The following is a 12,500-nucleotide window of genomic DNA, read 5'->3' as shown; positions in this document are numbered from 1 at the left end:
GTATGTGTAACTACGAAATAAAAACATGTACTTTTAAAAATATTTTTGTACAACAGTCTTTTTTCTGTTCTTTCAAACCCATTAGTGGTTATGAGAATCATTGGCGGCTATTTTGTTCATTCATTTATGCAATTTCGACTGAATTGCGTGCGTGCGACTGATTTGGACTCTTAGTGGAGCAAGTTTTTTTACGATTAAACAATTTTAACTGCATTGGGGCCGCTGTCTTTTGATTACGCCGAAGCAGGAAATGGAGCAAAATATCGAGTGATTGTGCTGCGTGAGTTTTTTCACTTCAAATTGAACGTAGAGTGAGAAAACGGCGTTTGAACAAAATTTTGGTTTCTCGATTGTGGTTTTTTGTTAACATGCGACAATTTGACTTTGATTTTTGCCATTTTCATTTTTTCAAATATCCTAAGTTGTTTTACCCTTCCAGGTCTAGTCTTTTGTTTAATTAAAATTTTTTGTGTTGTGTCAGGACGTGTCTTGCTTTCTTGTTCGCATGATTAGTTTTTTGGTAACTCGTGACTGACTTCTGTCAAAAATGACTGACCTGGCTGTCAAAAATAACCTTCTTTACCTTATATTAAAAAGATATTGTCAATAATTGAAAGTTTTTTGAGAGCATCTAATAGAAGCAGCAATAAGTTATATTTTTGAGATAGCAGAGCTACGAAGCTATTGCGGCTCTTTTCTGTCAGTATGTCTGCTATTTTTATAATTCGGTTATCAAGCGTAATCAAGTTACCATTATCTTTAGTAGATGTAACAAGGGGTGCGTAATCTGCTCCTTCTGGTTTTGGCTGCCTTTTTTCATAATTTGATTAAATGAATAATAACCGAAATTGTGATTTTTCTGCTCTGATTTTTTGTTGTTAATAGCCGCCCTCTTCTTCTCAGCCGGCTTTTATAGTTGCCCTATTTTTATATTTGGGCGCTGTCTTTTTTTCAGATTCTTTATTTTTGTGTGTTCACATATTTTCATTATTTTTGAGTAAAAATGGATGTGTTTTTGGTGACACCGAAACAGGATGTAGAGTGGAAAAGCGAGTGGTTTTGCGGCATGCATTTTTTAAATTCGTTATCAAAATAGAGTGGATAAACTGCGTTTTTGTTTACATGTGGCAATTTCACTTTAATTTTTACCGCTGTTTTTATTTGTATCGGATTTTTTTCTAAATGGTTTTTCCAATCCAATCATAATCCTATTTAGCTCTTGTTTTCAGTTAAATCAACTAAAGTTCTTGAATTGTTGAGCAGGAATTGTCCTGCTGTTTTACACATTCAAAGAATTTCAATTGTATTGGGGTGCTGTCTTTTTTAAAAGATCTGTTCACACCATTTTATGATTTTTGAAGTCAAATTGGAGTGATGATTTGATCACGCCAAAACAGGGAGTGTAGCGAAAAAGCGAGTGGTTTTGCGGCGTGAAATTTTTTCGCTCTAATTTTAAAGTAGAGTGACAAAAAGGTATTTGAACAAAAATTTGCTTTCTCGCTTGTGGTTTTGTTTCACATGCGGCAATTTGACTTTGATATTTACTGTTTTTTTCAATTTTTGTCATCGCAACTGTTTCCTAAATGATTTACCCAATCAATTAATAGTTCATTCTAGATCTAGTTTCTTTTTGTTTTTTTTTTCAATGAAAGTTCTATGAATTGTAGGTGAGGACGTGTCCTGCTATGTTTAATTGCTATCAAACAAAGTTTGTAGCAATTATACTAGCCCTGTTGGACTTTTATAATGCGATTTTTCGCATGCCCGATTTTTCGTCTGACCCATTTGACTTTTCTTCCTTAAAAACGGGATAAACAGGTAGCACCCAGCGGGCATTAAATTTCATTATAGGCCCTTATCCGCGTTTCGTAGTCCTCCAAGTGCTTAGTGTGATGAAGCTAGCTGGAGGGCCGTAGTTTAAGGTTAAATGGTCATTTTTGGATCTGTTGACTCATTTTTGAAGTCAAATTAGTGATGATTTTGATCAAAATCACGCCGAAACAGGGAGTGGAGCGAAAAAGAGAGTGGTTTTGTGGCGTTAAATTTTTTTCGCTCTAATTTTAAAGTAGAGAGAAAATGATGTTCGAACAAAAATTTGCTTTCGCGCTAGTGGTTCTCTGTTTACATGCGGCATTTTGACATTGATTTTGTGTTTTTTTTTTCGATTTCTTTATGTTTTTTTCCAAATCGTTTTTCTAACCCAATCATTCTTTTTTTTCTGGGTGTAGTGTTTTTATTTAGTCGGTGAAATTTCTTTGAATTGTATGTCAGGACTTTTCCTGCTTTGTTTTCTACTTCGATTAAATTTGTTTTTGCTTTTCCTTAGTTCACAGCTTATTCATAATTTTTGCGTGAAAACTTTTAGATTTTTCTAGGGTAGTTTCATCCTCATTTCTCTTATTCTGTTCACAGTGCATTTAGAAGTCTTAGACCATCTCCATTTCTTACCGGTATTGATACCAGCCCCCGTATACCCTCATTAAGAAACGAGCATGTATAACTGCGGGTTGACATCAAAATAGTTTGCGCTTTAATATATTCTACGAAAATCATTTTTGTCATTTCAATCCCAATTGGGGTCATGGAAAACAATGGAGACTATTTTTCGCCAATCTGCCGGCTATGTTAGACATTTTCCACTGTTTCAGCTTTCTGTTTTTCTGTTCGCTCTGCACTTTATTTAAAGTAATGTGGTTCTATTTTTTCCCCAGTGATACTATCTTAATGTGATGTAGTTCATCTGAAGAGTTTTTTGGAGCATGGTTTTGGTAAAAAATGATTATGGTTCTTAATTCCATGATTTTCAGCATTGCAATAAGTTTTAATCTCAAAATAGGTTGTAATTTCTTGGAAAATTTCTGTTAGCTGTAAAAGCTTCCAATGAAATTTTGGACTTGTCAATATTGACGACCACAACTTGCTAATATATTTATCCCTGGATTGGTTGCAGTTTCAGGCTTGAAATCTTGATTTTGAAGCTTTAGATCAATTCGGACAATAAGATTGTTATTTGACTTATGCCTATCCGCCACAGCTATTTGTTTTTGGTCTGTTTTTGTCCCTGAGCGAAGAAGTACTGAAATCTGAATGCTCAAGGCTGAATTAATAGCCCGGTCTGATTGTTTCTTTTTAATTGCTCTGAAACAAAGTTTGTAGCAATGGTATTAGTCCTGTGGTCTTTCTTTTCTGCGATTTTTCACTTGACCGATTTTTCGTCTGACCCATTGACTTTTCGTCCTCAAAAACGGGTGGCGCTCGGAGGGCATTAAGTGGCCGAGCAGCTCTCTTAAAGCCTTAGCCATAATATTCGCTAAGTATTCGATTCACCGAAACTGCTTTGAGGAGAGAATTTCAGGGTGTGAGGGGGTGGTTCTTAGTCTTAGAAGTTTCAGTCTTAAAAGTTCTCAATCACCCCTCCCCCACAATTTAATATTTAGGATATTTAATATTAATTTATGATGTCCTTTTGAGCGTTTGTATATATGTTTTGACGCATTTTTAGGCGCGTTTGTAGCTGTCTTTTTATTAAAGTTTTTGAACGTCTGCTCTCGTCAGTCAGAAACGTGTTGGGTTTTATCCATTTTTGTTGCTTTTTCAACAATTTTCAAGGAATTTTTAATTTATCTCGAATGAAGTTTATAGCAATTGTAAATGTGCGTGTCTTTTTTAATCAAAAATTGCGTTTGACTGTAGTTACGCTTGTTTTCTAGAAATTCTTCGACTTCTCAAGTGGCTTTTTCACGCTTGTCTTCCTCATTTTTGAGTGCGCTCAACTGCTCTCACTCCGAAGTAAAGTTTGGTGATATGATATAAGCGGTTGTAGCATTGAACATCATAAGGCCCACATAGCCGAGTGATTAATGCTTCTGTCGAGAACTCCGGAGATTGGTGTTCAAATTACTCCCTGTGCGGATTTTTTTGCTCCCATAAAGAAATTTATATACGCTACAACCCTTGAATTAAATTACCCCGCCTGTCGTTCGAGAGCAATTTGTCTGACGTTAGTCGGGTTATGTTTGACTTTTTACGTTGGTTTTATTGACTGCTCATTCTGCTTAAAGTGCTTTTGAATGGCACTTCAAAAATTGAATCCCAAATGAAAGAACAATGTTCATGATCAGAAAAGCAATCTAAAATGAAAAAGTCAAAAATAGAAACGGGATAAATCAATTGAAACCAGTTTTAGAAACCCGTTATTCAAAATTTCTTTCAAAAATATCCGTTATACAAAAGTAAATTCTGTTCATCGTGATCATGTGTTGCTTGAGTTGATAGAGGAATGCCCATGCTCAATTGATTTTACGTGATGAGCCATTCAAATCTTCAAATTCTTCCTATTTATTTCTGAATAAATTGATTTGTTTTGGATCCGAGATCAATTTATCAAGCGGCATTCAGATGTATTAAAACCGCAAAAATTGACATCGAGTTATATCAACATTTAAAAAACCGTTTGAATCTGACTGAATGCGGCAGCGTATAATTTAATTGTTTACTTTTGTTATTGGGTGTACTAAAAATGCCACAAAATGACCTGTGAAACCTATATATCAATATTAAACAGTGGCCACGAGTACCAACAATTAAGGAATTTACTGATCAGTAGTTATTTCCCATTTCTCTTGATCGTTTTTGTTGTTTTTGATAATGGCATGAGGTGTAGTTTGTATTTAATTGTAGGGAGTGGAGGCTGGTCTGAAGACGTGTCAGGATGAGTTTGATAGACAGGCAGAAGTGGTGAGACTGATGATGAGTGAGGTGCCCACACACCACAACAGACACCTCTCTCTACTTAGAGAATTCATCCAGCTACAGGTACACACAAACCACCCTGATCAGTAAACACCACCCATCACCTTGTCCATTGTCATGCAAGCAGATTATTGGTCTCATAGAGGGTTTTTTACTACTCCAAGAAGAGCAATGGTTTTCTACACGGTTTGCGAACCACGGGTTTTTGGGCCAGGAAGGTCTAACTGAAGATCAGTTTAGCAGAGCGATTATGATCCCATGATTTCCAGGGCTCAACTGTCTGTTTTAGCAAAGCTGTTTTAGCACCCGAAGTGATAGCAAAGCTTTCTTACGACTATTTTTTTCTACGAATTTTTTTTCTAGGACTATGATTTTTCTACGACTATTTACGACTCTAAGAGGCGTTATGATTTTGTGAGGAGCATCGGAGAATTCTCTTTTAACGGCTCGTTTAATTTTTTAATCGATCTTGAAATCTTTTCCCCACTAGGGATCTTTTCCCCAGCTAACCCCCCCCCCCGCCCAGCTAACTTAGTGGTTGAATATTAATTGCACCTCCCAGACGCGTGTGCCATATTTTGACATAATGATTTACTATGTAATAGTACGGGCTCTATAACTGGGGGGACGGTACATAACGTACTGTGGGATGCCGAAACGGAAAAGATACCGGTCGTATTTTAAAACAGGACAAAGTCAATGCCGTAAAGCTGAGCGAAAGATATATTGCTGTGTCCTTGTGTTTCTGTTTTGTTGTCTGACGCTTTTTTTCGTTTTACATCTTTTCATACCACAAAGCTGAAAAAATCAAATTTTCTGAATGACTTCTTCCTCTCACTAACTGCATTTGCGCGCGTGACGTCATTGCGCACTCTCTCTAGTAAAAGTTTTTCAGTCAGTTACGCGATTAGATTTTGGTCATACGTGACTTACCTCTCTCAATAAAATGACTTTTGCACTTTTTTTATTAGCCTCCCTCAGCTTCTCCATGGCTATCATTTAGGCGCTCTCCTTTTTTAAAATTCGCTTTGCCTTATGATCATATTTTTCGTTTTACAAGAGTCACGATTTTCGAGCTTGACTTTTGACTTACCTCACTCACTGTTTCAACTGAAATGATTTTAAGTTCTTTTACGCATTGATTTTTGCAATGTAGTGAATACAGTCAAAGTCAAAAGAGGAAAATCAATTGGAACGGGATAAAACGATTTAGCCCGGTCATTAAGTCGTAGTGCACTAGGTTATCAAAGTTCATTAGAGCGATTCCTAGCTGACATTGCTTCCAGTTGAGATGCTGAATTAAATATAGTTTAAGAATCCAACTGAAACTGCACACCGAATTAGAACACTTTTTGAATGTTAGGAAAAATTCTGTCAATTTCGCTCTTCCTTGTTCTTTTATTGGTTCAGTCCCGATGTGCGTCAAGCTATTTTCCGGCAATCTGCCGGCTATGTTTTTAATTGCTCTTAAACAAAATTTTTAGCAATTATATTGGTCCTGTGTCTTTTATGCAATTTTTCGCTTGAACGTTTTTTCGTCTGAACGACTTTTCTTTGACTTTTCGTCCTCGAAAACGGGATAAACAAGTAGCGCCCGGGAATTAGGTGGTTGAGGAGCTCTCTTAGAGTCTAAAGCCCTAAGTGCGTTATTGACCGAAATTGTTTCAAAGACATTTTCATGGTGTGAAGTGTGGTTCTTAATCTTAAAAGTTTAACCCCCCTCCCAACTCACCCCAACAAGCCCCCATCCCTTCTACAGCTGGCAGCCTGAAACCCATCGTGCAGTCCTTCCTACCCTAACCCCACCACTGTTATTCAAATAATTACAGTAGCACAAGATTTTTTTGCTAGTAGTCGTTTTGGTGTCAGAACTATTAGCATCATGATAGCCGTGTTTGCTTTTCCCATTTTATTTTTTTCCTGCGTTATTTATGTCGAGTTGTTTAGTATGGAGGCCATTCCAGAGTGAGTGTTTTTTACCATTTAAAAATTAATTTTATTCGCAAAAATCTTTCAGCAAGAAATGGAAATCTTGAAAAATACTATATTGATCTGAGAGAACTTTGAACCGAACTTGAAAGTGAAAAATTGGTTTTTTGTTCAAGCAGTTTTTGAGGGCGTGAGAAGTTAAGATGTGGAGAAACGAGCTAATTTTTTTTGTTCACGTGCTTTTTTTGTGCTATTTTTGTTTTGGTTTTAACATCTCTTAAGAGATTTGAATTGGCGATAATTGGAGTAAGTAATACTTTTGGACAAGGTTATTGCTGCTTTGCGGTTTCTGGGTAATTTAAGCAATTTACTGCCTGTTGCTCTGTTTCATTTTATTGAGAACTGTAATACCTCCGTGTGCTCAAAGTTTTAGGTACAAATTGATGACATTCTTCTTGGTTTAAAACAGCTTTCTTTGAGGATTTTGACAGATAATCGAGAAACTTGTCATTTTTCTTTTACCAATTTCCTGCAGTTTTGCAATTTTTCTTGTAAAGGAGAATTTTTTTCGTCTATGATGACTTTGATTTTTGGTGTGACAGCTTTTCATTGTTTTCAATTGCTAGGAGGAAACGTTTTTGTAATTAGGCGCACTTGTAGTTTCTAAGGAAACAGTTTATCTTTAAGTATTCTTAATTTTTCGTTTAAATTTTTTCCTTTATTCAGTTGCATTTTTGTACTATTTTTCTTATTACTTCTATTTGAAAAGTTTCATGGGTGGTTTTATTAGGTATCAGTTCCTTGAGAATGCATTTTTCTTGGCAGAGGCGACTCTTGAGTCGTTTCCGGAATTCTTTTTGCTTTGTTTTTCTTTGATAAGTGAGCGAGAAAAGAAACTGGCTAAAAAATTCTGGGAGTAAGAAAAGTTTGAAGAAATTGTTCATCTGATAGAGATCGAAGAGCGGAGAAATGAGTGGTGTCAAAAAGTCTTCGCTGACCCAACGAATTGGTTCACGAGGCGCGTTGTCATTCTGCTTTGAACTGTTTCATGTCTTTTATTATAGACTTAAGTAGTGAACATCAGGTTCTTTTGATGTCGTTTTGAAGCTTGTTGGTATTCAAGGATGGTTTTCTTATGCAAGCTTTTCTCAATTCTTGATAGCTGAATTAAAGTACATTGCTCTTAGGCTTTCCCTATTTCCTTTTATAAAGCTTTTGGGACAAGGTTTTCGGGACAATTTTTTTCTTTTATACTCCTTTGTCCCAAAAACTTTATAAAACAAAAATAGGAAAAGCCTAAGAGAATTGATTTTTAATTCAGCCATCAAGAATTGAGAGAAGTTAGCATAATAAAAGTAAAAATTGTCTCAAAACAGCAGAAACTTCTAACCAGCGTAAACCCACCCCTGAATAACAAGCTTCAAAAGGACATAAACTGTAACAAAACAACCTAAATTTTATTACTTCTTTTTCTATAATAACCATCAAACATAAAAATGTTCAAAGCATAACACGTCCCGTGAAAATTTTTTCACACCAGTTTTTACTCCGCTCTTCCAACTCTATCACATTATTAATAGCCGCACAGCGATAGCTGGGGCTATTATTGGCCTTCTCTTGTTTTTTTTTACAATTCAAAGAATTTGAATTGTATTGGTGCGCTGTGTTTTTTTTAAGATGTGCTCACACATTTTTCAATGACTTTGATCGTTCAAAACGGGATAAACAGGTAAAGACCAGCGGGCATTAAGTTTCATTAGAGGCCCAAAGTGCGCTTTAGTTGTCCTTCGAGTGCTTATAGTGGTGCAGCTGTTGGGATGGCCTTAATTTAAGGTTAGAAGGTCATTTTTAGGTGTTTTTGGGCTCAAAATGGTGCAATTTTTCATGTTTTTGTGATTTTTTTGAGTTTCTTTGTTTAATTAGTCTTAGGTTGAAGTTTTTTAAAAGTTGATTAAGGTCGTTTGCGACACAAAATTGCTTGTTGTGATCATTTTTTGAGCTATAAGTTTTGGTACTACAAACACAAACTCGCGAAAGAATACGAATTTTTGCTATTTTTTTCAGGTTTTTTGAAAATTTTTGTCATTTTTGACATTTGAGTTATTTTAGCCCTAGGTGCCAAGAAACCTCCTCTAGAGTTTGATAAAGGGTTTGATGATAGATTACTGCATAGTTTCTTTTGGTAACGGAATGGTTTCAACTTTTTGCCATCATGAATTTTAGCATTTTTTGACAAAGCTTGCAATTTTTTCATTATTTTTTTGACATTTTTTGTCATTATTCAAGTTGTTTGATTCTCAGGGGCTAATAAATGTCATTAGCGATTGGATGATAAGTTACTAAAAAATTTTTAATTGGCATAGAATAGGTTTCAACTTTTGAATATACAAGTTTTAGCAATTTTTTTGACAAAATTCGCATTTTTTTTCAGGTTTTTGTAGCTAGCTAGCTAGCTAGCTTGAACATTTTCGTCAATTTTTCAGTTTTTCCGTTTTTAGTTTCAATGGATTTATATTCAGAAATTTAACCTTTCGACTTTTGGATGTTTTTTGATAAAATTTGCAATTTTTTTCAAGTTTTTTCAAAACATTTGTATTTTATTTATTTTTTCTTATCTCATAGACAGGTAACCTCATCCAGTGTTTGATAGTATGTTATTAAACAGTTTTTAAATGCTAGGGGGCAATTGAATGGCTTTCAACATTTTAATTTGAACGAATTTCTATTTTTTGAGGTTTGAATTTTTTTCTGAAAATTATTGCCTATCGATCTATGAGTCAATGAGTTTTTTGAAGCTTGGAATTGGGTTACTGGATATTCCCTGGAGACATAGAAATACTTCTGAGGATATTTATATCACGATTTTCAGCAACATTTTCTGGTAATTTGCAATTAATTTCTTTTTTTTTTAAATTTTTGGTCATTTTCGAGTTAATCATTGATCTTCAAGAGCCGATGAATTTTTTCAGGTCTTGCAGATATAATACTGGACCGATTTCAGAAAGAAAAATTGAGTGTGAACATACTTTTGAAATAGGTATTTTTAAAGGGAAAAAAAATTTGCCTTAGCTTTGAAAGCTTCGAGTTTTAGCAATGAGTATATTTTGTTTAGTTTTGATTCTTTTAATTTCTCATTTTTTTGAGATGATTTTGTTTGTGTTCTGGCTGGAATTGTTCAATTGATCTGCTGGTCAGGTAGAGTACGTCTTGAGTTTTTCTTTCAATTCTTTGAATTGTATTTCAGGACTTGTCCTGCTATGTTTTTTTTTTCGTCATGATTTTTGTTACGACCATATGACGTCACAGCCACTTTTTGTTCATTCGCTCATGCAATTTCAACTGAATTGCATGCGTGACGTCATTGTTCGCTCTTAGTGGAGCGAGTTTTTTTGTTCATTCGCGTGATTAAATTTTTGGTCACACTTGACTTACCTCACTCTCAAAAATGACTTCCTCACTTTGAAATTGACTTTTATTTACTTTAATTCAAAGGTCAAATGGGTGTGTGTCACTCTAAATGAAGGTTATTTGAGATCAGCTAATAGAGGCAGCAATAACTTATACAGATTTTGAATCAAAATATAACAGACCAGCCTTCAACAAAAAGACAGTTTTTTTTGGTCTGTCTTTTTTAATGTTTTTTAAGACTGCCGATCTACGAATCTATTGCGGCTATTTTCTGGCAATCTGCCAGCTATGTTCACTTTTTCAATTTTTTTTTAATCCAGAAATTTTTAGCCAGTTTTTTTGGCTCGTTCACATATCAAAGAAAAACAAAACAAAAAGAAATTTGCCAAGCCAAGAATATTCCCTGCCAAAGAACTGGTACCTAATTAGACCACCCGTGAAAATTTGAAAAAATTCAAGTCATAATAAAAATTGTACAAAATTGTAACTGCAGTAAAAGAAAAATGTTCTAACGAAAAATTGAGAACACTTAAAAGATAAATTGTTTCCTTAGAAACTACACGTGCGCCTAATTACAAAAACGTTTCCTCCTAGCAATTGGAAACAATGAAATGCTGTCAAAGTTTCTGGATTATCTGTCATAGTTCTCAAGAAAAATTGTTTTATACCAACAAAATTGTTATCAATTTGTACCTATAACTTCGAGCACAGGAAGTATTTCAGTTCTCAATTGAATGAAACAAAGCAACAGGCAGTAAATTGCTTAAATTACCCAGAAACCGCAAAGCAGCAATAACCTTGTCCAAAAGTAATACTTACTCCAATTATCGCCAATTCAAATCTCTTAAGAGATGTTAAAACCAAAACAAAAAGCGCGTGAACAAAACAAACAAGCTCGTTTTTCCACATCTTAACTTCTCACGCCCTCAAAAACGGCGTGAAAAAAATCCATTTTCTCTACACTCTAAAGTTCTGTTCAAAGTTCTTTTAAATCAATAGTTTTTTTCACGTAGGATTTTCACGTAGGATCAAAATCGAACCGTAACTGCCTGAAAATCTTTTACTAGAGAGTGCGCAATGACGTCACGCTCGCAAATGCAGTTAGTAACAGGAATAAGTTATTCACAAATTTTGACTTTTTCAGCTTTGCGGTATGAACAAATGTGGAACGAAAAAAAAGCGCGTCAGACAAAACAAAAAAAAATAATAAGGACACCTTAATATAGCTCCGCAGAGCTCCTTAATATAACTTACATCTTGGCAGTTTTGAAAATCGAAATTGTCACGCGCGGCATTGATGTTTATATCCTTTGACCGGTATCTTTCCGTTTGTGCACCCACAGAAGTAATGAACCCACAGTTACAGAGCCCGTACCATTTATAGTAAATGCTCATGTCAATATATGACTCATGCGTATGGGAGCTGCAAATAATATTCAACCACTAAGTCAGCTGGGGGGACAAAACCGGAGAAGATCCCAAGATCGATTAAAAAAATTAATCGAGCCGTTAAAAGACAATTCTCCTATGCTCTTCACAAAATCTTAACGCCTCTTCAAGTCGTAAAAACAGAAAATCACGGCCTCTTCGAGTCGTAAAAAATAGGTAATCATTACTCCTCTCCGAGTCGTAAAAACACGATGTGACCAAATATGGCATTTCGCGAATTTTTGTGGATTTTCTATTAATGAAGTGTTTTGGGTCTCCGACACACAGGAGGGGGAGATATGTAGGATACAGCAGTATTTAGAGGTCAATGTATCAAGTATAATCATTTAAAAGTCGAATCGTTCAAAAAGAAATCGGAAAGGGAGAAGTCATGATTCATATGTCACCACATGTTAGCTTCATAAGCTTTGTTAATTGTCTTTATTACAGTTGATTTATGCTTCCATTACAGTAGGAAAATATCTACCTATTGTTTCAAAGGCAAAGGCGTATTTAAAAATTAAGTTAGGATTCCCCAACTCCTACAGTAATCAAGTTTTCGACGTAATACTACTTAATTGCTTGAATAATACAGCCAAGAACTTCAATCAACGATTTAATTTAACTACATCATTCAAAAAAGCAAAAATAACCAAATATTTTTTAATCAGATTTTGAATTTATTTTATGAGTCTCTGCAATTTCGACTCAACATCAATCTTTCAACAGACCCTGTGGACAATCAATTAAATAACAGATACAAGTATGCATACTGAGAAAAAGCAAAAGAAGCTATTTCTTTTAACAGTGACATGTCAACAGTTATATCTAATTTGGACAAATCTGGCAACCCCACCAAGGTTCTCACTGATGCCATCGGCTCCAATCGGTTCACGGCGGACGCGCTCACAGACAACACAATAAACGAAAAACAAACTCAAGGCGAAAAATGATTTTCAATAAATACCGATCTATCAAATATT

At 35.1% G+C, this 12,500-nt stretch overlaps 1 protein-coding gene across 1 annotated transcript in view; it reads left to right on the top strand.

Moving 5' to 3' along the window:
• LOC142345872 (endophilin-B1-like) overlaps window positions 1-12,500 on the top strand; it is a 276,037-nt gene that overhangs the window by 219,776 nt on the left and 43,761 nt on the right. Inside the window, exon 5 of the mRNA XM_075398301.1 lies at window positions 4,681-4,815. Coding sequence (XP_075254416.1) covers window positions 4,681-4,815 — 135 coding nt within the window. The remainder of the gene's footprint in view (window positions 1-4,680; window positions 4,816-12,500) is intronic.

The sequence above is a fragment of the Convolutriloba macropyga genome, chromosome 9 (genome assembly GCF_964194025.1).
Source record: "Convolutriloba macropyga chromosome 9, txConMacr16.3, whole genome shotgun sequence".
NCBI lineage: Eukaryota > Metazoa > Xenacoelomorpha > Acoela > Convolutidae > Convolutriloba > Convolutriloba macropyga.
The sequence above is the reverse complement of the archived record's forward strand: the minus strand, read 5'-3'. Positions and strand labels throughout refer to the sequence as shown.